The sequence below is a fragment of the Chelonia mydas genome, chromosome 5 (assembly GCF_015237465.2).
Source record: "Chelonia mydas isolate rCheMyd1 chromosome 5, rCheMyd1.pri.v2, whole genome shotgun sequence".
NCBI classification, from domain to species: domain Eukaryota; kingdom Metazoa; phylum Chordata; order Testudines; family Cheloniidae; genus Chelonia; species Chelonia mydas.
The window spans coordinates 88,382,119-88,409,800 of NC_051245.2; the positions used below are offsets into that span (position 1 = coordinate 88,382,119).

Genomic DNA, 27,682 nt, shown 5'->3' on the forward strand with positions numbered 1-27,682 from the left:
TGTTTTGCTTGTCTCAGAATATACATACATTGACGTTGGTTTTTATACCTAATGGGAAAAGTAGGGTGATAAAGTGTAGTTAAGTAGTTAAGTTTTTTGTTAAGCTTTTCAGCTTTCTCTTGAGGCTGAAATTCAAGCAGACAAATGTTCATTTTTAAAATCTCTACCTACCAAATATATATATCATAGATTCCTCTAAGGGAAGGACAAGATTTTGTGTAGAATAGAATATGTGTTGGTGTAAAGGATTTATTGGCGTGAGTTTGCAATGGCTGCGTGACTCACAAGTAGGAGAAACCATGAATTATCCATGTCATTCCAAAGAAGTGCTAGTAAAATCTTTATCTACACACACCACATTGTATTTTTTATGCCGAGTTTTAGAAAGTATTATGCTCTTTATTTTCTTTCTACCTGTAATGGCCACCTTAGTTACCATGCACAGACTTCTGAGTGACAGGAGAAATACATTTTTGTAAATCCATTTGTCATAATTTTAAAGTTCAATATCTCGTGATGCATGAAGGGTAGATTATTCAAGTGTTTTGTATAATTAGGGAGCCTGGAATTCCAGCAGGTGTCTTCTAGCTCTGCTGGCTGTAAGTCCAGGATCTTAACACAGCTGCTTGCTCAGCACTGACTATAGCAAGTCACTTTACCAGATTCACCCTTTGCAGAATGTCAGAGCACGTTCTTTTGGGGGAAGAGAAATAGCTGTTTGAAAGCAGTTAATAAATTTAGTATGTTAATAGTCCAAGATGGATTAATGGGGAAGAGTGTACATGAGCTCAAAAGTGCAAAGTGAATGTGGTTAATCCCAGGGCTTTAGGAAGAAAGGAACACAGTACATGGACCTAGTCACCCTACAGTGTGATGCTCTTTCCTTTCTGGAATTAAGGCTCAACTGGCACAAATCACTTCTGGTTACATTCTTTCACCTTTTTTTTTTTTTTTAAATTGCCACTTCACCAGTGAGGGAACTACAAATTTGTAAAACTACTTCATCTATATTGGTTATCTGAGGAGTCTTGAGGAGTCTCATTCCTTGTGCTAAATTATATTTTAATGACATTGAATTTTGTGCAGTCACCTCTGATGGGTTTGCTGTATGAGAGCCCCCTACCTCAGGGGAATAAACTGGTAACGTATGTACTTACAGATTAATTTTGGTCCTGAAAGGCATTAACAAGAGTTCTTGAAAATATGTCATAATCACTACCTGTATAGACATTTTTTTTCCATCCTACACAAACATATTTTCACTGTTGGTGTATAAAGTCATCTGCTGCACAGTGCCTGAATGAATTATTTCAGAATTTACTTCTTGGTGATTCCCTGATCTTACATGTGGTTCCCTGACTTCACATCATTTTTAAAAGTGAAAAAATGTGAGTGCTATATTAATTTGTGTACATTCAAAACTTGATAAAAATTAAATTTACTACTTGAATAGCAACTTTGTTAAATGCCAGATATTTCAGTACAAGAGCAAATAGTGATCAGTTTGACAAAATGAAATATGAAGTACTTTAGACACATACAATCCCTACAGAATTTAAAAGAACATGGGTCTAATTTGACTTCAAAAAATCCTGACATTTTGTCATTGCATAAGGTCTTGAAAGCCAATTTGGCTTGACACAAAAATTAAGGTTCTTTCATTGTATAAGATCAGAGAAATACAAAAAGTAAACAGCATATATGATAAAGTGTAATAGATTTTTCATTCCTTTCAAATTTTAAGGTTTTTCTTAGATTAAACAATGTTTATTTTTTTTTATTTTTTTTTAAAGAAGTGTCCTTTTAAAGTTGCTGCCTCTAAACTATTACGCACTGGGTCTACCCAGTTTGACAGAGCTTTTTAAATTAATGATCCGGGATTTCAATAGGTATTTAGCTTCCCAAAAGAAGGAGCCCATTTCACTTCATAAAAGCCCCACTGAAAATAGCAAAGAAAAGTTTGACAAAGATACAGGATTATCGCTTCATACTTCTTGAAAAGTTCTTCTATGTGGATCCCCTCCTGGTGATTGCATCTGAGATCAGATTCTTCTGGCCAGCAATCCACTGGGGCCATCTCTACCCACCCTCCCATCTGAGGGCATAAAGGGCAGAGCAGTCCAATGATCCCCCTTCTTACCAGATGTGGCATTGTGATGGAACCCATCTAGTGTCCTGCTTTTCTGCACTGTGCTAGTATTTGTTCATACAGTTAGTTCTTTGATTATTGTGTATATAACAATATGTATTAGTGGTTAGGCATTCATACCTGGGGCTTTAGCAATATGGTAGTAGCAAAATCCTTGGTATTCCAAACCTGCTTTTTCTACAAAGTTTCATTGCTACTTAATGACAGGAACTTCTGGTGCTCTATTTTGCCTCAGAGAGGGACATGTTCCCCAAGTGATGTTCCATATGTCACTCCTCTACGAATTCTGTGTCCTCCCCTCAGTACTCATATTGCTTCCCAGCCTGGTCCTACTGGACACTTTGAGGTGTGCAGCCCATTTTACACAAGCCTGCATCATCAGCAGACAGATAGTTGCTGGTTAAGCACCAGGAGTGGAGTCTGTGTGGACAATCCCTAGAAGACAGAATCTTATCGTACAGTAACTGTTTCTTCAAGATGATATGGATTCCCCACCTAATCCTCATTCCCTGCTATCACATGTCTGATTCCTATGGGATTCTGCATTACTAAAGGAACTGAGAGATGGTTTGACCCATTCTGTTCTTTATGCCCTTTGGGACTTGGAGTCCTGACAACATGAAGGGCTCAGATGCAGCCACAGTGGACGCTGCTAACCAAAAGAATCCCACCTCACATTCATGGCCATGCACACCAAGAATGGAATCCATCTTGAAGAATCAGCTACTGTATGATAAGTAACTGTTCTTTCATGGAAAAACAAATGTAAGGCAGCAACTTTGGTTCAGTTCTTTAGGGGAAATCTATTTTAAGTACGGAGGTCAAAATACATGCTCTAAGTTACGCACCTAAATTCATGTTTGGGCACCTCCAGAGAAGTAGCCTGATTTTTCAAAGGTGCTGAGCACCTGTACTTCTCACTGACTTAACTTTGAGTTGTGGATGCTGATCACCTCAGGAAATCAGAATGGTCCTGTTTGAATGCCTTATCTCTAGGCAAAAAAGTCTGAAAACTTTGGCTTGTATATTGAAGAGTATTTTGGAGTGAAAGCTAAATGCCAAAAACAGAGAAATAAATTTGTCGTTAAAACAAGACATGACTTAAACAAACCAAATACACTGGACATGCATAATTTTGAAATAGCATAATTGATGTATCTATTTACATACAATCTTTGGATACTATCCATATGCAATTTTACAGGTGTCAAATTCTCCCATATTGTTTCCTGAATGCAGTAGAAATATACTTTAAATGATAAGGGGAAAAGTGAGGGTAAGAAATGCAGTGTTCAAAATAAATGTTTTTAGATGAAAGGAAGAATATAAACATTTTACCCATGCTTAGTTTTACCTATAACCTTGCCAATTTCTATTTCTAAGAGCTAAGGAGTAAAATTACACTGAGCAAGCACTAACATCCAAAAGTACTATCAATAACAAACAGGATAAATGTTTCTCTAGGGGCTCTCCTCATTCTATGTAGATGTGAAATTCTGATTAATTTTTCTGTCCACTGATGCTTATTGATTGTTTGTGGAGTCCCTATAGCTGCTGCTAAGGCTTGGCGTAAGGCTTTTCCATGGGGGCAGTACAGCAATATCACAGACCAACTGTTACCCTTACTCACTAGCTCTTTAATTTTGGACTTTTTGTTCTGAGGGAACAGCTGTTAGTGTTTTATTTCTGTTGACAGGAAGTTGTTTGGGTTTTTGGGGGGTAGGGAGGCAGGATTTGAACTGCCTCAGACATAGCATTTCCTCCCTCTTCAATTGGATAGAGCTGCATGTCAGATTTCAACCTTGGGAATCATCTTTCAAGCTCTCCAAAGTCCTCCAAGAAAGAAATGAGTCACGTTCTGATATTGCTGATATACATATATTAAAAAAAGTAAATTTGGGGAAAGACTCTGAGGCCATATTTATATAACAAAGAAACAATTAATGTGTTTTTGCTTTTACCGTTTGCCTTTAATTAATTAGATTGTTATTTTAAAACTCAGTTGTTTTGAAACCAAATGTACAAGGCATAGTGTTAGAGATGGGTCGAGACCAAGGCGTTTGTCATAGAGGTGCTGTATTTTGGTGATTCGGGAGGTTAGCAATCATCGTCATAGTCATCATGTTCTCAAAGGAAAAGTTCCATGAAATTATATTCCCTGTACTCCATGGAATATGGTATTTGGGAGTTCTGTAACTCTTAGAAATTTGAACTCTAGCTTTTGCATTGTTTTGCTTGACTAGTGTGTGCTAAGATCATTTATACCATTGCATACATTCTGAGAAATCATATTGTAATAATCTGATAGTAATTGAGCCAAATTTGAGTCCTAATGTACAAATTCAGACAAATGGAGTAATTTTTGTGATATACACAAGGAAGAGTGGAAGCTACACCAATTCAGACTTCAAATTCTCCTTCCTCTCCCTGGCATTCTGTAGCTGTATTGCCCTGATTAATAAGAATCAGTGTAGAAATGTCACTAGCCCAGTGGGATCTCTGGGAAAAGAGATTCTGCACTGGTTCTTTGTAGGCTCTAATGTGTCCTCAAGGGGATGGTCAGCCCTAGCCAGTGAGGGCACAGCAGGGGACTTGCCTCCTTCGGGAGTGGCTGGAACTAAGAAGCAGCAGTCACTGAGCTCAGGAGGCTGCAACTGTGGATTGTCATTGTGCGAGGTTCCAATGGAAAGGCAAGGGAGGAAAGACGCTTTGCACCACATAACACTGGGACTTTAATAATCTTTAATGTTGAAAGCCATTAGATAACCAGGTTTCAGAGTAGCAGCCGTGTTAGCCTGTATCAGCAAAAAAACTGGGCAGTACTTGTGGCACCTTAGAGACTAACAAATTTACTTGGGCATAAGCTATAGCCATAGCCCAAGAAAGCTTATGCCCAAATAAATGCGTTAGTCTCTAAGGTGCCACAAATACTCCTCGTTTTTTTAGTTAGATAACCAATTACTGACTCTTTACCTAAAAGAGGAGATGCATCTGCTGCCACTTATATAGTTATATATAGTCTGTTAGTATATGAAGATAGCAGGCTAGCAACAGAAAATCTTTTGACCAATTTTGGGAGCCAAAAGCATCAGTCTATTTTCAGCAGGCAAATGAGAAAGGGAATGTGATAACCCCTTTGGAATGTTTCAGAGTAACTGCCGTGTTAGTCTGTATTCGCAAAAAGAAAAGGAGTACTTGTGGCACCTTAGACAATGCAGATTTAAACACCTATTTGCACTAAGTGCCTAATTTCAAGGGGATTAGCACAGTGGAGTTGAAATTCCACTGATCTGAACCAGTTCTGGACTTTCTCTCCACTTCACTTTGGCCTGGTCTGCATAGAACATTTTCAGAAATTTTCCCGTTGATGCTAGCAATAGTGGAAATGCTACTGTGTCATCAATGCTCGCTCTCAGCAGTGTGACACCTGTGAACTGAGCCTTGTAAGTGTTCTGGGGCAGGTTGGCAGGTAGTGCTAGTGGAAAGGGTCATGCAGGCCTTCCAATGGCAGTCTGGAACCTTTTCCTTTTGCAGAATCTCAACCTGCCCTGCTTCAACTGCTGGAGACCCTCTCCAACTTCCCGGCTAGCAGCCCCATCTACATAAAATCTTTCTGGTATCCTCATTAGTACCCAACAGCCGATCCTGACTTTGGCCCCAGATGCAGGGAGGTGGTGGTTAGCTGTGGGGTCAGTCAGAGAAGAGATAAGTTGCATGGGAGTAGGCACATTTGCAGTGGTGATGGAACTAGAGGTACTAGGGCTGCAGCAGCACCCCCTGGCTTGAAGTGGTTTCCATCAGACACAGGGTTTACAGTTTGGTTCAATGGCTTTCAGCACCTCCACTATATAAATTATTCCAGCACCCCTGCACTGTTGTTGGGATCAGTCAGTTAGCAGCTGGAAAGGGAATGATGGAAGTTGTAATCCAGGGAAGGAAAGGAACACCAGGGATGAATGTGAGGGAGGTATATGTATCATTTATATGGGGAGAGGGAAAGGTAAACAGAGTAGAGTAGAATTAGGATCTATGGATATAATATAACAAAGTTCACTTTTTCACTGGGTGCACTGAACAGCTACAGTAAACCCTTCCTTGGTGCTCTGAGTTAACTTTGTATCTCCTAGTTTGTTAGTATCTGGCATGTATCAAAATTAGGGTTGGTCAGAGAATTCCTGTACCATGGAAAATTGAAAAAATTTGAATTTTTTTCATTCTGAATCAGATGAAAATTTTGAAATTTCCCATGGAATAATTTCATTATAGAAAAATCAATATATTGTTTCAATAAGGTTGAAATAATTTCATTTTGATTTTACTGACTCAATTTATGTTATATAACAGTCAAACTGTTTCAACAATTATACTGTCATAGTATAGTAGAAACATTTCTATTATATAGAACAGAGATGCTGAAATGATGGCAACATGAAACATTTTTACTTTATTTGAATGAAATGTTTTGATAATTTTTTTGTCAATATGTTCTAGCAGAATGTTTACATTTTGTTGAATCGAAAAAAATCTGACGGGCTCTAACCAAACTAAATACCTTCTTACAGAAGTATTTAAAGAGAGAGAGAGAGAATGTTAGAGATCTTGCTAGAGCTTGAATATATAAACTCTCTTATTTAAGAACATAATATTTTCAATTTACTTTTTGCAGTGTCTGAAATCACTTGTCAAACACAGTGTGTTTAGAATTGACTTTTGTTTGGTTTTGGTTTTCCTAACAAAAATTATAGACCTAGAGATACTGAGTTTCCCAAATGCTAGGAACTTTGAGTGCCTAGCTAACAGCAACAGAGGAGATGGAATTAAATATACTGAGTGAGCTGACATGAAGCCACCTTCCAAATGAGCACAGTGTAGTCTCTCTCTCTTTCTCTCTCAAAGGGAATGAAAAATCTTTCATTTGCTATTTGGGAGTAAATAACTCCAACAAAACAAAACAAAAACTCACCTCTACACTAACTTAAGTTTGAATGGGTAGTTGTTAACAAGTAATAATCAACCAAATGTGACCTCTCTATGTATCAAACTATAAGGTTGCCAACCAAACTCCTCCCTTGAAATTTATAGTTATATAGTATGAGATTTGGGCTTCCTTTTTAAGTACCTATGTTTGAAATCTAGATCCCAAGTGTACAAAAGTCTTCTACCATATTATACTACTTGTGGAGATTTTCCTTTACCTCATAGAACTATTCTCTTCTTCACTAGTTCAAAGTTCTAGTTCTTTCATATTACAAGAATGTACAGATACTTAACACAGGGTGGCAGCAAATTTCCAAACCCTATCTTTCAACACAGGAATCTTTTCTCTGCAAGTCCGTATTTTAAACTGGCTAATGGTGTATTACATGTATTTAAATAATTTTAATTATATTGTGTATTGGTGATGGCTACTATCTTAAGAAATATTGTTAATATCTTTGTATATATATTTTCTTTCTGTAAATTTGCCTGTATTTGAAACGTAAGAGATGGTATAGAAATCCAGAATCCTAGAGCACTTTATAAGCTATGTTTCAGAGTAACAGCCGTGTTAGTCTGTATTCGTAAAAAGAAAAGGAGTACTTGTGGCACCTTAGAGACTAACCAGTTTATTTGAGCATGAGCTTTCGTGAGCTACAGCTCACTTCATCGGATGCATAGCATATCGTGGAAACTGCAGAAGACATTATATACACACAGAGACCATGAAACAAAGCTTCCTCCCACCCCACTCCCCCGCTGGCAACTGTTGCCAGCGGGGGAGTGGGGTGGGAGGAAGCTTTGTTTCATGGTCTCTGTGTGTATATAATGTCTTCTGCAGTTTCCACGATATGCTATGCATCCAATGAAGTGAGCTGTAGCTCACGAAAGCTCATGCTCAAATAAACTGGTTAGTCTCTAAGGTGCCACAAGTACTCCTTTTCTTTTTATAAGCTATATACAGCATATCGAAAAAACACCTGTGGCTTACAGGCCAACCGCCAGGTGGAGCACAGCGTGCTTTAGAACATTTTAAGGAATAGAGATTTGTACCAAGGACATTCAAGCAAGCCCCTTTTATTTTGAAAGTGCCATGTTTTTATTACTGCTGCTCTACCCACTAGCGTGGTGAGCTAGCTGTTGGAACTGAAGGTTCTGAACTAGATTCCATGTGCTATTTCTATGCAGTTCATTTGCCATCATGATGTGGCCACAAATCATCGCAGATCTGTTGCTAATGGTTGGCTTTAGTGTCCATGCCAACAGAAACTCTTTGGTGCAGTGACATTCTAGTGGCTTCTTTAGGAGCTCTATAGTCCACTAGGAAAGGAGCAGATTATTTTGAACCCGATCAAGCTGGGCATTCTCAGATCCCAATAGAGGCACACAGAAGCTCTCAGCCTACTTCTTTCTATTTTGGATTGTTATAATGCAAAACAATCTAACAAGGCTGGTTTACCTTAAATAGCCTAGAGAAACTAGGTCTAAGTACGAGATGTTGCACTCTTAGCCAGTGAAAGCAATGAAAAAGCCCTCGGAAATACAGAAGAATGGGAGTAACAGAATTCATATCACATTGTGCCTTTTTCGTGCATAGAAACCCTGCTGCTTCTTCAGATGTCTGCACTTTAATCTTTCATTTTGTTCAGGATAAATTATTTGTACAGTCTCATTATCATTGTCTAACCATAATATTCCTTTTGATTCCACTAAGGAATTCTATAAATTGTGTCCAATCACATCTCCTTTCAGTACAATCTGGTTTAGATTTGATCTCCTGGCCATGCTGTTAATCCTTTTGTTTCCATATATACATCTCAAAAAGGAAGCCTAAATGCACACAAGGATTCAAATGTGATGACAGGGCCAAATAATACTGTACTGTCCTTGTGATGCTCACTGACCCTCAGGGGTTGGATATAGCCAGCTCGCATCAGTATGGGAGCTAGTGCTGCTTCTGGAGGCTCTCATCTTGTGCTCCAGAAACTCGTTTTCCTTACAAAAAATATTAAGACCCTTGTACTCGTGGTTGCAAAGGGAACCTTCAGAATTAGAGTTGGCTGGAATTTATTGTTTTGTTTGTTAGCTTTTTCTTTTCAAATAAAAATGGCCTTGTTTCAGAAATGAATGCTGTTGCACACAATTTTCTTTTTTTCAATTTCTCTGATTAAAAAATACAAATCCAAAATGGAAAAACTGAATTTTGGTTTAGGGTTTTAATTTTTGGTATTTTTTGGTTTTCAAATACTGTTGAAAAATGACTTTTTTCAATTTTTTCCTTGAAATATGCTTCCTATTTTTCAGCCAGCACTATTCAAAATTTGAACTGAGTGTAAACTAATACAGTGATGCCTGCCGACAGCTTGAGCTGCCCTCAGTGGTGTGTTAACTTTAAAAGCACTTAGGCAGCTAGGTACAATTTAGACTAGCCCTCAGGCTGGTCTACATTGCACTGGGGGCTGAACTGGCCCTAGTCTCAGGAAGCATCAAAGGTGGCATAAAGCCAGATGTGCCCATTGGGCTGTGTGGCCTGCTTATTTACAGTGATATACTTGCTGATAATTGTATCCCGTTCTGGGGGGCCACATTTTTATTGTTCACTGCATCATTTAATGTAGTTGTGGCAATACAATTTCATACCATATTTTTCCTTTCTTTCATGGATAGCATAAAACTTAGTCATTGTGAAGCAGTGTACATCTTCAAAATCTTCTCCAAACATCAATGAACTAATTTGCACTTACCCTTAATGTGTTTGGTAGTCACTGGAAGAGGAGATATGAATACTGATGATGCAATTATTGGAGAACAAAAATAATCTTGTAGGTTTGCAACCATCATCTAATGGGGTATAGAAATTAGAAATTTGGTTTTTATGTACAGTGTAGCAGCAGTGAAAGATAAGTCTCAAATCCAAGTTTTGTGATAAACCAGTCTTTGTTAATCTACTCAGAAGCAAACAGCTATCTTTCCTTTCTGACTCCTTCCAGGTAGGCAGGGAAATAACCAGTTAGGAGGTAGTTAATTGAAAGTATAGTAAAGCTGCTTGTTGTCATGCCCCTTAGTCTTACAGCATACAGTGTTTGGGCTTTCCTTGGCATGATGTGTAAGCTGGGCTCCAAAATTGCTGCAGGAGGTGCCAAGGAAGGTGCCATCATTACAGCAAGGTGGGAGATCCTCATCATAGATATGGAAAGATCCAGATGTGACCCTGCACATGATATTTTGCAGAGAGCCCCTACCAACCTTGGGCATGCCATGCCTATCTCCGGTGCACGAATCTGAATTGAGATTTTCCTGGTCTTTGCATGTTTACACTCCCAATTTTACCTCCGTATTAATGATTATTCATATTTATTCATATAGCACTATAAATGTATTCAGCCCCTTACAATGTGAAAAATAGGCTAAGCAAACAACCAACTCTGCCCTGAAGAATTCACAGTCTTTCTCTGAAGGTACAAACTGGGGATGTAAAAGGTTAACTGGTAAGCATTAGGCTTACCAGTTAACCAACCTTAACCGTTAACCCTCGGACAAGCCGTGCTGGCCAGCCCCTGGCCTCTGCCACACAGGCCAGCCCCTGGCCGCGTCAAGCCCCGGCACACCGGCCACGTCGAGCCAGCCGATCCCGGCCCCAGTCCCCCCCCTCGCCAGACAGAGCAACCCTGGCCCCACAGTCGGTCGATGACCCCCAGGGTGGATTTGATTTAAATCACTAGTCAGGAAGACTCGATTTAATCATGGTTTTCTACATAAAAGTGCATTCTTGTTGGTTTTTGTAACCTTAAATACATATTCTGCACAACTCAGAGATAGATGTAGGTTTCATTTTTAGAAGGTACATACTATACATTTTTAAACAGTGATTTATTTTGAAAACTTTTCAGATTAGTTTTACAGCTATATCAGAAAATGAATGATTGTTTGGTTATTTCATTTACCAAAGGTAATTGGAGCAGATATTTATGAAGTCATCGGGAGGTGAACTCTCTCCAATTCAACAGGTTGATCATTAATATTTGGAGGATTCTCTTGCTATGCTGTATTAGGAGGAGAACATCACCAGACAGACATTTAAATTGTTTTATACTAAAACAACAACATTAAGTATTCTGGATTATTTTCTTCAACAGCAAACACAATATTTTAACAAAACAAGCATATGTCCCTCACTCCTCACATTTATCTCCAGACTTCTTCTCCTTGTCCAGATCTATTCCACCCCCAACAATCTTCTATTCATTGAACTTTTTGAAACTTTGCACTTTTAGAGCGAGGTAAGGGATTGACTCTGTGTACACAAATTTGCAGAGGGACAATAGAGTTGAGGTCTGTTATTTCTCGCCTCTACATATTATTTATTTATTTTAAAACATTTTTGCTGTTAACCTCTGGAGACACAAATCCACAGTCTGAGAATTGCAAAACTAAGCATCTCTGATGGTATCTTCTAGACTGAGCACTGAGTCCCATTGGGTAGATAGAAAGATTAACCTAAATAATCTATACAGAAGCCTGTGGAACCCCATAAAATTGGGTCCCTAATCCATGAACTATTGGAACTCATTTACAAAACTTTTCTTAAACATTACGTGAATATATTGTCTCATACTATAGAATTAGAATTTATAATCCCTATTCCATGATGAGATATCTTTGAGCTATAATGTATCTTAATTAAAACTGTCTTTAGATAAGTTGTTTCCTCAAAAGGCATTTTATCCAAAAAATCTGATTTAAATAAAAAAAATCCAATTTTTTAAAAAATAAAATAAATAAAAATTTAAAAAATCACTGATTTTTATCCACCATGATGACCCCAGACTCCGCCTCGCCAGTCAGAGCAACCCCAGCCCCTCTCTCTTTAATCGGTTAACTGTTTAAACTGTATAATTTTAATTGTTTAAATGGTTAACTTTTAAAACGATATTTACATCCCTAGTACAAACTGGTGTAGTGCAACAAGCAGTCCCAGAGTGGGCATTATTGCTGGGATCCTGCACAGAGCAGGTGAGTTTTCAGAGGTGTGTCAAGGGAGGGCAATTCGTGTAAATTAAATAATGTGAGGTTATTCTGGGCATAAAGGAGACAAAGGGAGCAGGTGGGGACATGCATGGGTAGAGTGAAGGGAGGGGTGTAAGAAGGAACTAGGTCAGAGATGTAGGAAGGAGAAGAGCTGTGTAGTGCTGAGATCATGAGGGAGGAGAAACTTCAACTGTATGGTGAAGAGGATGAAAATTTATGCACAGATGCAGTAAGCTGAGTTTTAACCATTAAGCCCCCTTCCTCTCCAGCTATAACTGATCATTTTCGTAATATAGGGTACTTAGGTGAGAACCAATATATATATTTCCAAATAAAATAAATCGTGTTCAACAATATCCTTTTAGTTCCTTACCATGAGGCCAGGATTTGACATAAAGAAACGAGCATATAAATGGAATGTTCTGTTGTAAAAGAAGAGGAGGAAAAATACCCACTTAGCCACAGTACCACCTGTCTCCCCAGTGGGGACAGCACTGTGAGCAATAAGAGTGTGCATTCACCCTCTCGCCCCTTAAAAAACAACAAAAAGGTCAAGCCCAGGCATGAAAAGAGACTGAGACAAGGCACTCTTATCCCTCTGCTGTGCACACACCTCATCCATGGGGTTGGAGCTCTACCAGGCTGTTGATATCATTCAAATAGTCCAGAGAGTGGATCCATGACTGCACCACTTGGTGCACTGATAAAAACGCGTGGTTTTGGTTTTTGTCATCTTTATTGCTTGTTTTCAAATATTAAGGCCAAGATTTTCACACACTTGCATGCAGGCAATTGTGCATGAATGTGTTGTACATATAAGTACAGTAAATTCATTTGCAAGTGAGCAGTGATTAGGTACCGTGATGATTGGCAGCAAATATAGTCGATTTCCAGGCATTAGCTTGGAGCTATTAATTTTTCTGTCATTTAATTTTTTTTATTACTAGAAAGGAAACCTGTCATATTTAACAGCTGTAATCTGTAGCCCTTACAATCTGGAACGGTTAGGATAAACAGCAAATATTCTGTTGACACACATTTCTTTCTCTAAATGAAGGACCCTCACATACTGTTGTATCCAAGCAACAGGCTGCACCTGCAAAGGTGAGAGTGGGGTTGTTTTCTTAAACCAAGGCACAGGCAGGGCACAGCCTTGCTGGTACAAGTAACGTTAGTGTTAAGGGGCACGCGTGTGCCCAACACAACACGCCTCAGGGCTACACAGGCTCCCCTCAACGGGGGCTGAGCCCCGTGAAACCCACACCGCGTCGGCCGTGTCATTCCCGTTTGCCCCCTGGACGAGCTTCTGTGTAAACTCAGCGGGAAGCTGAGGAAGCAGCGGCCCCCGCCTGGGAACGCGGGAAGTGACCCCGGGGTCACTGCTTTAACCCTGGCAGGGCGCGAGGGGAGCTCTGGCGTCGCCCGCCTTGGCTCCCACCGCAGCCGGCCCCCCGCGGTGCCAGAAAGGCCGGCTGAGGGGGGCCGCCCCGGAGACGGGCCGGGGGCCGAGCGGCTCCACGGCCCAACCAATGGGACTGACCCAGGCGCAACGCGCTCCACCTTTGCCGCCGCCAGGGGGCTCCCCGCGCCGCGCTCTGTGACGTCCCCGGGGCGTCACTGTGGCCCCGCGGAGGACACGGGCCTCGGGCCACTGGAGGCGCCCGCGCTGCGGCTGGGGCCTGGGCTCTTGCTCGGGTGCTCCGCTGGGAGCTGGTTCTTGCTCTGATTTGACGGTTTGCTGACGAGGTTTGTTTGCCGTGGTTTTAACGCTCTTTTCTCCCGCTGGAACCGCCCCCCGCCTGCCCCCCTTCTCTCCGCAGAGCTGTCCCACTGTCTAGCCCGCTCTTCTTTCTCTACAGCAGGGGCTCTCAACCTTTCCAGGCTCCTGGACCCCGTTCCGGAGTCTGATCTGTCCTGCCGACCCCCCCAGGTTTCATCTCCCTTACGAACTACTCGCTTACAAAATCAGACGTAAAAATACAAAAGTGGCACAATCCCGCTGTTACTGAACAGTTGCTGACTTTCTCATTGTTATCATGTAATTATAAAATCAATCAATTGGACTATAAATATTGTACTTACATTTCAGTGTATAGTATATAGAGCAGGATAAACAAGTCATTGTAGGAAATTTCAGTTTGCACTGACTTCGCTAGTGCTTTTTATGTAGCCTGTTCTAAACTTAGGCAAATATCTAGATGAGTTGGTGCACCCCCTGGAAGATTTCTGCGTATCTCTTGGGGTATGTGTACTGTACCTCTGGTTGAGAACCACTGCTTGGGCGAGAGCTCTACCTCTGGCTAGAAGGCTCCCTCTGTAGAAAGCCTGACTTCTCTTCTCCTACTCACAGACTCTTTCCCTATGAACAGTGCTCTCCCTCTTCTGCTGTCTTAACTGAGGTGTCTTGAAACAGCAGCTTGGTTGCAAGAGAAGCTCTTGGAAATGTAATTTCCCTGAAATGTAAGAAATGTTGCCTCCCTTTGGCCTGTCCTTTTCCTTGACCCAGTCCTTTGCATTGCTGAGGCAGACATATCTTGGGATTGGGTGTGGTAGGCTCTGATGTGCAGATACCCAGGAAGGGGCAATGCAGGGATTCTGATGCCGCCGGAAAACTGATGGCCTCTTGCGCGTTTAGATGAGTCTGGGTGTGATGTTTGTGCAAACACTGCAGCCCCCGAGAGCCCAAGCAGTGCTAGCTCACAGGTTGTGGACGGGAGGTGGTAGTGAATGCCTGGCTATTTGAATTGTTAGGGTCAAATTTAGTTTTATCGAAAACTGGGCAAAGCTTCCATCATTCTTACTGGAAATAATTCAGACTACATACAAGCCCATTCAAACCTCTTGTTATATTCCCAGTCTGGAGAGACGGTCTGAATGAGCTGTAAATTGCAAGTGCACTATTCTGCAGCTGTACCTGAGCAATTGAAATGGCTCCAAAGGCACCGATTCAGTTTCTTGAGTGTGTTATCTCCTCTTATGAACACCCTCCTTTTTCCCAACAAAAAATATATTTAAAATGCCATTAAGGAGGCCACACAAGCTAGAAACATCCTATGAAGCTGAAACCACACACTATGGGGGGTGGGGGGTGTCATCTCTATTAAGTCATCTCTAGTAAGGAGAAGGTAATTTCATTCTCTGGGCTGATTTAAGAATTGGCCTTTCTGCTAAAATTGTGGTGGTAATGTTTGTAGTGTACGCCAGGAACTGGGCTGAGACCATCAGCTTATTACCTGTTGATCACATGGGATGTGTTCAGACTGTAAAACTAGAGTTGAATCATTTCACAGGATTAGTCCCTTACTCGTGGCCCTCATCAACCTTTTTCTTTCTGAGTCCCCCCCAACATGCTATAAAAACACCACGGCCCACCTGTGCCACAACAACTGTTTTTCTGCATATAAAAGCCAGGGCTGGCATTAAGGGGTAGCAAGCAGGGCAATTGCCCAGTACCCCACGTGAAGCTGAGTTGCTCAGGCTTCTGCTTCAGCCCTGGGAAGTGGGGCTCAGGACCCTGGACTTCAGCCCTGTGTGGAAGGGCTTAGACTTTCTGCCTTGCCCAGCCAGTCTAACACTGGTCCTGCTTGGTGGACCCCCTAAAACCTGCTCATGGCCCCACAGGGGGCCCCAGACCCCTGGTTGAGAACCACTGCCCCAGACCATTGTGTTCATTTCTGGATATTTTAGTACCAGAAAGGCATAGACAAATTCACAGAAGAGTAGGAAAAATTATTAGAGAGCAGCAGGAAATGACGTATGACGATTGTTTGAATAGTTTAAACTAGGGCTGTCAAATTATTTAAAAAATTAATTGCGAGATTAAAAAAATTAATTACAGTTTTAATCACACTGTTAAGCAATAATAGAATACCAATTTAAATTTATTATAAATATTTTTGGATGTTTTTCTACATTTTCAAACATACTGATTTCAATTACAACGTAGAATACAAAGTGTATTGTGCTCACTTTATATTATTATTTTTTAGGTGACATTGTAAATAAGAAGTGGGCAAGCATTATCTCCTGTAAATGTAAATAAACTTGTTTGACTTTGCGATTGGCTGAACAAGAACTAGGACTGAGTGGAAATGGCACTAAAGATTTACATTGTTTTGTTTTTGAGAGCAGTTATGTAAAAAAAAATTCTACATTTGTAACTTCCACTTTCATGATAAAGAGATTGTACTACAGTACTTGTATGAGGTGAATTGAAAAATACTATGTAGAAAATGTAGAAAAACATCCAAAAATATTTATAATAAATTTAAATTGATATTCTATTATTGTTTAACAGAGCAATTAAAAACTGTGATTAATTTTGATTAATTTTTTAGTCAAGTTAATTTGTTTTGAGTTAATCGCTTGAGTTAACTGCGATTAATTGACAGCCCTAGTTTAAACAGATACACCTTGGCAAAATGGCAACTATAGGAAAACAAAATGACTGTCTACAAGTATAGGAAAAGTTCAGATTTTAAGGAGGGAGGGGAACTGCTTAGGATGGGAAAAGGAAAACCAGAAACATTGTATGAAATAAAGAAAAGGAATATTTAGAATTTTAGGATAAACTTCTTGACACTGAGATCCACTGAATTGGAATAATCTCCCAGAGAAAGTGGAAGATGCCCTTTGTCTTTGTCAAAAGAACATTTTGAGAACATTTAAAACTATGCTGAACAAAGCACTAGAGATGTCCTTCTCTGGCAGAGGAATGGAACACTTCTAACGTGCATACAGCTATTCCATCGCTAAACCATCAAGCCATCTTCACATTTTTCTCATTTCATCCCACTCTTCTACCAGTCTTTAGCCCCGTAAGTGCTAATACTAAAACTAAGTTATTTTCATTTTTTTTCAGCGCAAAGTAGATAGAATGAGTCAAGTGGGGGATAATGAGTCACCAAATGGCAGTGAAGAGAAGAAACAGTTATTCTTTCACAGTTGCAAAGTGAGTACTTTAGGGTAAAAATGATTTGTAGCTATATTATTTCCCTTTTTTTTTTAGTAGACACTTCTACAGTATCAAATTGCTGTGTGTTCAAAAAGCCTCTAATGTATAATAGCATTTTCAGAATATGAAAGGTAGTTCATTCTTCAATGGAATGTGATGTATGAGTGATTACACTCTTCTCATGATTCACCAATGTACATTTGCACTTAAATTAGTTCTGGAGCGGAAAGATTTGGGCTCAGAACACGGTGGCTGCCATTAAAAGCTTAGTATTTATTAGGCTAGTGTAGTATTTGAGCTGCTACTGTTTTCCCCTATATGAGAAAAGTAATTAACTGGCTAAGTGTGTAGGATAAATTGTCAGAATGATTGTAATTTAAAAAGTCAACATCTATCAGTGCATTTGGCCTTTATTCATTACATTTTGTTTGCCTGTTATCACGTGTGCTGGAATGTTGTTTTTCAATCTGTGCTACAGTAATTCAAATAAGTATTTGTTCAGTAACATACCTGATGAATTGCAATAGGAGACATGCAAATAGATTTTTTAATCAGTTTAGATGGACATTTTCAAAAGCACATTTAGAAAGTTGAGGGCTCAACTCCCTTTGAAAGCCAATGGGAACTAGGTGCCTAGCCCCCACCATTGAAAAATCTCCCCCTCTGTGGCCATCAATCATTAAAACCTGAGTGGAAAGCAGCTGTCCCTACAGTGCCAAATTAAGTTGTACTGAACCAATAAGTCATTTGAATAAACCAAGAAGTCATGTTTTCATTAGCACCCTCAGTAGGGTCATTCTGCCTGCAGTATTTACAGAGAGGTGGATTCTCATTAAGGATGTTGTGTAATCAAGTTACATCTAAAAGTATAAATCTAAAGTTCTCAAAGTTTCTCTGTTTTGTCCAATGTAAAATGGTATATAATGCAAAAATATTTGAAGCCAGGAGAAAATCTGCGCTGGAACTTACTATTTGTGAGTGCTGGGGAATAGTACATTCTTAGGATTTAATGCCTCTTCAGGGCAGTGTCCTACTAAGAACCTAGCTCCCAAGTCATCTTCTTCATCTATGTAGTCCTATAGATTGCTCCAGGCAAATTAGATTTGAAAATCAACTGGGGGCAGTTTCTTTAATGAGGTCATCAAGTGGAAAAATTAGAGACATTGCACTCAACAATTAGTTTCAGAGCAGCAGCCGTTTCAACAATTCGTGAGATCTGTTCTCCATTATGAACGTTAGACAATCCAGGTATTACACCTTGTGCAGTTTGAAAAGCTGTATATGCATCTTTACAGAATAGTACAAAGGCAACCCAGTGGGAATATTATCAATGTCATGGGTACCACAAGTACTGCTTATTATACCGTATATGGTCATTCCACTGTTGTCTTCACCCCTTGCCTCCAGTTGCTTCTCATCATATGTTTAGATTGTAAGAAATTTGGGGCAGGGGCTATCTTTTTGTACTAAATATGTGGACAGTGCTTTCCACAATATTATCCTCATCCCTGACTGGTACTTATATAATTAAAAAGGAAAGTGTTTATGTCATGAACACAGTTTTTATTGCAGGATTGGGCCATCAGAGTCCAGTATAGAAATATTCTATATTTTGTGGCAGGTATCAGAATTGCTGTCATCGCTTGCAAATGTTGAAAATGAACAACAGAAGCATCAATTGTTTTTGAAGGGAACACATGTGTCTCTCTTCCATACACTGTGTTCACTAATAAAATCCAATAACTGGAAGACTGCAGTATATAACAAGCAAAGCATGTTACCTCCTGAGCCCACTACTATGTTACACAATGGGTCAGAAGATGATGTAGCAAAGAAGGATGCTGATTCACGAAGGACAACACTGAGAAGCCAAAACAGTTGTGTATCCGTGCGTGTTAAGTGTCTGTCTAAATCGAAAACAACAAATTCTGCTGTAGAAGGAAACCAAAACACTGATTGTGGTGGTCCACTGCCAGTGCGTATGCTTCCTTATGTGCTTTTAATCGAAAATTGTCTTCCTTTGTCAATTTCTTCAATCCATGCCAAATGTTACAAAGCAGAGATATTATGCAGGATACTGTACTTTACGCTGAGATTCTGGAAAAAGAAAACACTCAAGCCTTCACCTCAGGATCCTCCCAATTTTAAATTACAGACAGCTGAAGGTTGGCAATCTGTACTTATGAATGATTGAGGATAATATAAGAGGGGTTAACTAGGAGCAATAGAATGAAATTAACAAAGGGGAAATCTAGGATGAATATCAGGAGACAATTCCTGAGAGTGAGACTTCAGTATTACACTCTGAAATCATTTTCAGATGGTGGGAGCCTTGCCATTTGGGACACTGAAAATTAGACTGGTCACAGCACTAGAAAATATACCATTCAAAGGGAACAAACCTGCAGTGAGTGAGCTAGGTTTATTTATCTCTAACATTTAGTATTCTATGAAGACATGTAATAAAAATATTTAGAAATAAATATAATCCTTTGAGGCACAGGGAGACATTTTAACATGGGTCCAGTATCCATATGTTTGGGTCTCGTTCAGCACAGAGATGATTAATTCTTTTAAACCTGATGTTTCTCCCATTGGAATTATTGGCATTGATTTCAGTGGGAGCGGGAAATGGCTTTTGGTCTCATTTAAATAAAGTGGTGGATTGTGAAATCAGTAGTGCTTGAACTGGGTTTTCTCCACCTCCTCCCTCTGAGGTATAACAGGTCTTTTTCTGGCACTGCTACAGCTGGATGACCTGCATACACTGTGATCTTCCAGAACTTGAGCATCCACTACACCAGGGGTGGGCAAACTACAGCCCGCAGATCCGGCCCCTCAGGTCTTTGGATCTGGCCTGCGAGATTGCACCCCGTGGTGCCGAGGCCCCGCGCCGCTCTCAGAAGCGGCCGGCACCACATCCCTGGGCCCCAGGAGGGGAAGGGGGGGCAGAGGGCTCAGTGCATTGCCCTTGCCTCCAGGCACCGCCCCCCACAGCTCCCATTGGCCGGGAATGGGGAACCGCGGCCAATGGGAACTTCGGGGGAGGTACCTGGAGGGGTTGCAAGGGCAGCGCGCAGAGCCCTCTGGCCCTCGCCCCCCCAAGGGCTGCGCAGGGACGTGGTTCTGGCTGCTTCCCGGAGCGGCGCGGCGTGGGGCCAGGGCAGGCAGGCGGGCAGGGAGCCTGCCCTGGCCCCAGTGCGCGCTGCTGCCACCCCGGTGCCAGGCCGGAGCCCGAACGCCTCCTGCACCCTGCCCCCCAACTCCCTGCTGTAAGCCCCCTGCTGCACCCCGCACCCCTCCTGCACCTCAACCCCCTGACCTGAGCTCCCTCCTGCAGTTGGTACCCTTCCTGCACCCTTGCCCTGAGCCCCCTCCTGTACTCCACACCCCTCCTGCACCCCAACCCCCTTCCCTGAGCCCCCTCCTACACCCCGCACCCCTCCTCTGCCCCAGTCCATTGCCCTGAGCCCGTTCCTGCACACCACACGCCCTCCCACACCCCAACCCCCTGCCCTGGCCCTGCATACAATTTCCCCACTCAGATGTGGCCCTCGGCCCAAAAAGTTTGCCCACCCCTGCAGTTCGCCATAACATCACTTCTCACACTTGTATACGAGAATGGAGAGTCCATGCCGCATCCACAATTGTTCTGATCATATGGTTTCTAGTAAACTAACTGTATTAATGGAGATGTGTTCTAGGACTAGGCTAGCTTCATATCACTTTTTCATATCTAAATTTTCTTTAGTGTTCAAGAAAAGTGCCAGGTTGACAGTACTGAACAGACCATTTGGCTTCACACACAGCTTAGGAAGAGGGTCACAAAAGCAGTTTGAGACCATCTTAATGGCTTCCTGATCCTCAGACCTGCTCTGTCCTTATAGTTCAAGCAGTCTCAGGGATGCTTTAAGTTGTACCAGCTGCAGTGGTCTTGAACATACTGCCCTATGCTACCGAGAATTCCTCTACACTAGGAGAATATCTAAGTAGCTGGTTAAATGGTTTTGAGGCCTCGCCTCTATAAACCATTCAAGGAAACCCCCTACAGGGCATTCACCAAAAAAATCCCAAGCTAGTTGGCTAAGCTGGTTTAAAGCTGGAGTGGAAAAAAGCAAACAGGCTCTGACTCTTCATAGGCAGAACAGATGCAACATAGGCAGTGCTAACTTTTCCTCACTGTTCTATCAATATGCCTTAACTGTGGTGTGGAGGGACCACCAACAGGGGGGTAGGAAGATACAGTAGTACAGTGTCCATGTCTATTAATTCTTTGGCCTGTATACTGAGATTAGCAACCAGGGTGCCAACCAGAGTGATTATCTGATTTCCTCATTTGAGTTGTGGAGCTTTCCTGCTGCCTTTGAAATTAATAGTTTTCCATTGATTTCAGTAGGAGCAGGAGTGAGCCTATTATTATTAATTTTTTTTACAATTATGGCCCAAATTTATCAATTGGGTGCCTAAAATTAGATACCTAAATGCATATGTATGCACCTAAATAAGTGGCTTAAATTTCAGAGGTCCTGAGCACCCACAGCACTTGTTGAAGTTAATACACTGCTAAGTCAATACACAGATACTTCTTGCTCATTTTGATTAAAGATGCTATTACGTATAATGCTTACATTTTATGCAACTTCTTGCTGCTTTCAGAAACACAATATGTGAACTTCCTTAATCTGAAGGATCTGCAGTGGAAATTCTATAAAGGCATTGTGAAAAGAAAACAGAAAGTGAGAGTTTTATGTAGGGAAGCAAACTACAGACCTTTCAAGCCATTCCAGGAAAAAAACAGGAATGAAGAATACATACTGCCTTTGATTCCTAAGAACTGGATAATTCATGATTCTCTTAAATGAGTTTGTGCAATGCATATCCTGTTTACGTCAAACAAATGATGAATTTAAATGAATGGAGAGTGACTGCAGTTCTTCAGAAAATTTAAATAAAAATGTCAAGACATTATACAATTAAGTTTATTATTGTTATTACACTTGTACAGTAGCACCTCAAAGCCCATCATGGACCAGGACCCCATTGTGCTAGGTGCTATACAAACACAGAAGAAAAGAGATGGTTCCTGCCCCAAACCAAACATCATCAAACACACATAGTCTACTAAGGAACGTTGCACCAGCGAGAGTGACCGTGGTTGATGGCATTGCACCAGGCACAGTGTAGTGAAGTTCCCAGATCTGGCTCAATCCTGTGAATCCACAGATCTCTGGGGTGGTCTGGGAGCAGCACAAGGTAGGGTCAGGTTGTGCACCTCTTCACATGTTGATGGAGAGTTTGAGAGCACAGTGTCCTGGGGTGGTTTTATCCATTCTGGCAACATGGCCAAAAGGTACACGGTGCCACTTTTTGAATATAATGAGCAACTGAAGAAAAGCCAGATCTCTGCGATATGGTGACATTTCGCACAGGATTTGGTGCTGACAGCGCATATGGAATGGCTCTAGCTGCTCCAAGTCTGCCTGTCAGAGGGTCTTGGTTTCTGACCTGTATAACAATACAGGCAGTACGTAGTTTGATAGATCCTGAAGTCTCCGCACAAAGACTTTTTTGCATCCATAAGTGGGTCATGGACTTCATACAAGAGACAGCAAGACCTATTAGTCAAAGACAGCCCCAAAGAGATTCTCATAAGACAAGTGACAACAGGTGGATACAGACAGGGAAGCACAAGAAAACAATGCAACAATATTGATAAAAGTGTCATTTATCTTTATATTAAAATAAGTTCCTAATGCCTAGCTTCTGGGTGCCTTTCCTCAGTTGTTAATATAATGGGCCTGATACTGCTTGCAGTTACAACAGGTTTACAGCTGTGTAACTTCAGTGGAATTACTCCTGATTTGACATCAGAATCAGACACGAAATAGACAAAATATCCATCCTGCAAATAGTAATAGGCAATATTAGTGATCAATTCCTCCACTCCACAACAGCAGCTGACAGGAACAACTGTGATGCTGAGATGTGAATCGAAAAGGTGTTTACATGTGTTTCATTGATAAGTGTGTATCAGTTGAATTGATGCTATGGAGTAATGCAGTCATGGCACAATCAGTGAGACCTATTCCCCAAAGGATGCTTCTCATACATTAAAGCCCAAATCCTGAGCAGCAGCTCACAGCCCACGTATTAGACTGTGGTTTGCGCTGCTCTCCTGGGACCACAAAGCATCTGTGGAAGTGCTTTATGGCCACTACTGCAGCTCTGATTCTGTAGTAGCCGCCACAGCACAAATATTTGTATTAAAGCCTTTTCCACACAGAAAGGGAAAACAGATACAAATGATTTAAGAGTCTAAATATTATTACAGCTGTTCTGCACCCCTGAAAGATCACCCTTCCACTGGAGTGATCTGCCCTGTACCGGTTACCCTGGCTTTACAGATGATAATGGTATCATGGTAGTAAGCCCCAAAGCAGGTGGACTGAACTGAAGTGTGGTGACACCAAGCTGGCAGTTTGAAAAGGAAGGAGTTTTGCATTGGTTGAAGCTGAGGGTTTGGTTTTAGCTGTGTGAGTTGGTGGTTGGATTTCTAAGTGAGCTGATTGGATTGCTGTATGACTGTAGTAATGCCTAGCCTTAACCTCTCTCTAGTAAAGCACATTAGATCCATATGGTAAGTAAACTGGTCAAATATTGCAAAATAGTGTTTCCAACCATGCTTGTGTCCTCTTGCTCTTTGCAAATACTCATGGGCTTTTGTTTGGGTGAATGTTTGGGGAATGGCTTTTCTTTGGATAAGTTGTAAAGAACGGCATTCATGTGACCAGAACACGACTATCCAATGGCCCATTATGTTTTCATAGGGGTTTTTAAAATATATTTTTAAATATCAGTCTGATAATTTGTGGGTGCTGCTTTGTAGTTTGTAATAGGCCATATGCTGGATTAGCAAACTCCTCAGTCGTCAATATTAGAATTCATTCAGCTCAAGATATGGTTGAGCTGAATAGTTTCTACCTCATAAACAGGAATTGACCTCAAATTATCATCGCTTATCATTATCATCAAGTTATACAAATCACTCAACCCTCAGACAATCAAAGCACAGTGATTTCTCTCTTCTATGGTTATAATAAATGACTGTGCATTCAATATGCAGATCAGACCTACACAAGGGCTGGAATTTGTATAATTGAAAAATAAGTCTAGAGTCACTGGTCAACAGTTGCATGGCATCCTTTCACTCTAACTGGCAGAGATAATGCCATTTTGAACAAGTTATATCAGTCATACATTTATATGCTTTTACTTAGATCGCAGTTTATGAAACCTGAAGCATGAATATTTATACACTGCTCTTTGCCTAAAACTGCTAATATAACTCTGGCCACTGTCAGTGGTGCTTTGCCTTTCACCACGGCGTCTCTCATCTAACTGGCCTTGATAAAATTAATGCATCCCATGAGGAGAAGAGGAAGCTTAATAACAAACTTAACATCCCTATGACACATGCAGCAGTGCTTTATATTTGTCATTGTAGAAGAGGCTGTGTAGGCCAGGGATGAGAAACATGAAATAAAGACAGGTTTCAGAGTAGCAGCCGTGTTAGTCTGTATTCGCAAAAAGAAAAGGAGTACTTTTGGCACCTTAGAGACTAACCAATTTATTTGAGCATAAGCTTTCGTGAGCTACAGCTCACTTCATCGGATGCATTCAGTACTCCTTTTCTTTTTATGAAATAGAGAGGGCAAAGGGGGACCAGTTGCAATAAAAGTACTGTTCTCTGCCCCCACTGCCACTATCACTACCACCCAGGAATAAACAAAGCAATCAATACTGCACTTGGTCAATCCTGAGGCACTGACAGGGACAGAGCTGAGAAAGATAATCCACCAGGACCGACCAGCTGTTTCTAGTTCAGAGCATCAAGATAGTGAAGACAAGATCCACAAGTGGCAAGTACACAAAAGTCACGATCAAGAAGCAGTTGTAGCATTTGCCTCTTTCATGTACAGAAACAGACTCGCTCAGTTCTCATTCAAAATATCAATGTTATTAGAGCTGTGAGTCAGTTAAAGGAAAAATCAGTGACCATCTGTGTGAGCAGCTAGCAAATTCTTGGACACCTACAATAACCAGGGTCTCCTTTCCTCTCAGCTAGCAAACTCTGAAAATAAAATAGCAGTCATCTGTATTGTAACGATGATATGACATAGGAGTGCTGGTCAGAGGGATTGGATTTCATTTCCTTGTCCTAGTCACCTGACCTGGATCAGGTTACCAAGATTAATATTAACACCCTTGCAGTGTCTCTTGTTGCCTCAGCTAAGGGAATAGAGGAGCAGGGAATCCACCAAGGGCTGCTGCGCAAATTCCCTGATCCCTCCAAATGATCAGTGCCTTCTACTTGCAAAGCAGCTGCAGGTCCTCTCCTCCATTTTTGCTCTGGGAGGTATTCTTTGGAAGCTGATTTTCCTAAGGATTTGTTGTCCCAGAGCACAACCAGAATATGTGGCCATATAGGGCTGTTGCCTCCTTTACAACCATATAAATGAGGGTCAATGCAATTATTATAACAAGCCATATTTTTTATAATTTAATTTATTTGTACTGGGCCACTTCCTCAAGGCCTAGGCCGCATTGTGATAGGTGTTGTACAGATACGTAACAAAAATACATTTCCTGTCCACAAGAGTTTATACAGTCAAAGTCTGAGGTTGGAGGTAACAGGTGGATATGGTGAACAAATAGTACAGACACAAGGTAGTGAGTAGAGGTGACCAAGAAAGTTTTTTCTGGGCTTAAATCCAAAGTTTACACAAACATAGAAACTCACAGAGGTATGGAGTTATGTCAGGTACAACCGCCTTATCCTGGCCACAGAACAACTCCTGAAATCTGATGATAAACATAGCTGACAGCCTGAACACCAGAGTAATGTGTTAGCAAACTGTGTGAGAGAGAGGAAGATTTAACTAATACGCTGCAATCACCTATCTGTCAGAGGGGTCATAAGGGACATGTGATAATGGAACAGAATGGTCTAGGGATCTTATTAACTCTGGCCCCGGTGTGCACCGCTGCCACCCCGGAGCCTGAACCCCTCCTGCACACCGCCCCCAACTCCCTGCCCTAAGCCCCCTGCCGCACCCCACACCCCTCCTGCACCCCAACTCCCTGCCCTGAGCCCCCTGTTGCACCCCGCACCCCTCCTGCACCTCAAACCCCCTGACCTGAGCTCCCTCCTGCAGTCGGCACCCCTCCTACACCCCTGCCCTGAGCCCCCTCCTGCACCCCAACCCCCTTCCCTGAGCCCCTTCCTACACCCTGCACCCCTCCTCTGCCCCAATCCCTTGCCCTGAGCCCGTTCCTGCACACTGCACCCCCTCCCACACCCCGCACTTCCTCCTGCACCCCAGCCCCCTGCCCCGGCCCTGCATACAATTTCCCCACCCAGATATGGTCCTCGGCCCAAAAAGTTTGCCCACCTCTGGTATAACCAGTTCAAGCACAACAACTGTTACTGTTCAACCTTATGGTTCAACAAATTCTGCTGGTCTGTTGTTGCTGCCATCTGGTGGCTAGTTTCATACACTAGATTTTTTTTTTTTAGAGTGATATAGTACCTGACAAATGCTTTGATTTCTTTAACTATTCCGTAATAGCAATTGATTTTATGAATACACATCTGTCACCGTGGTAACAAATATTGAGGATTTGTAGGGGACATGGGACATCACACTGTTAGTGAAGTAGTCACAAAGCCTGTGCATAATGTGAACCCGTAGATCTTACTGTGACATCCAGGTTCTTGCAATGCAAAAGGTGGAAAGACAATGTTGACTGTTGCTCCTTCTTGCGTACAAATGGTACCTATCCCTGCTACCATGTTGTCGGGAATAAATCATTTCACATTTTTCACACAGGTGCATCTTTAGGAATAATTGCTTAATTTTGCACATTTCTGGCTCAGTGATCGTTTCCATGGCAATGGAACTGTCACAGTTCAGGCGACTGCACCTGTATTTCCCCACATGGTCCAAGAAGGGCAACCACTCTAGGCCACAGGTTCCTCAGCCATTACCTCTCTTGGGTGGAGAGCTCCATCTCCTGACTGGAGTTTCCCCAGGCTGAACAGTTCTCTGACTGCAGTGTGGGTTCCCCAACAATTCAGATTGCCTCAGCAGGCCGGCTTTGCTTTCTCCTTGGAAGCTATAAACAGCATAATTGCCCACGGGTATAAGTGATTGCCACCCTCACTTCTGTGCTGCCTCCAGAGCTGGGCTCTGAAGGCAGCAGCTGCGAACTTTCATGCAGCTGGTGAAGGCTGCTGGAGGTGGGTCTGATCTCCCCAGTGCTGCTGGGAGTGCCCCTAGCTGCTAGTCATGGCCAGTGGTGGATTAACGCATGTGTGCATGGGGCCTATGCCTAGGGCCCCAGCCAATTTGAAAAATGGGTGCCCTGAGCCCGGGCAGGACCTGCAGGGGGTGGAAGCCTGAGTTCGGGCAGGAGCTGTGGAGGGCGGAAGCCTGTGCAGGAGGCACAGAGTGGGGGTGCAGCTGCCCCAAGCCCAGGCAAGAACCGCAGGGGTGGCAGCCTCCAGTCCGGAT

General features: G+C 41.8%; 1 protein-coding gene across 1 annotated transcript in view; it reads left to right on the forward strand.

Moving 5' to 3' along the window:
• Positions 1-13,766: 13,766 nt before the first annotated feature.
• GOLM1 (golgi membrane protein 1) overlaps positions 13,767-27,682 on the forward strand; it is a 94,243-nt gene continuing 80,327 nt past the window's right edge. The window contains exons 1-2 of the mRNA XM_043547342.1: positions 13,767-13,900; positions 17,016-17,105. Coding sequence (XP_043403277.1) covers positions 17,050-17,105 — 56 coding nt within the window. The 5' untranslated portion in view covers positions 13,767-13,900; positions 17,016-17,049. The remainder of the gene's footprint in view (positions 13,901-17,015; positions 17,106-27,682) is intronic.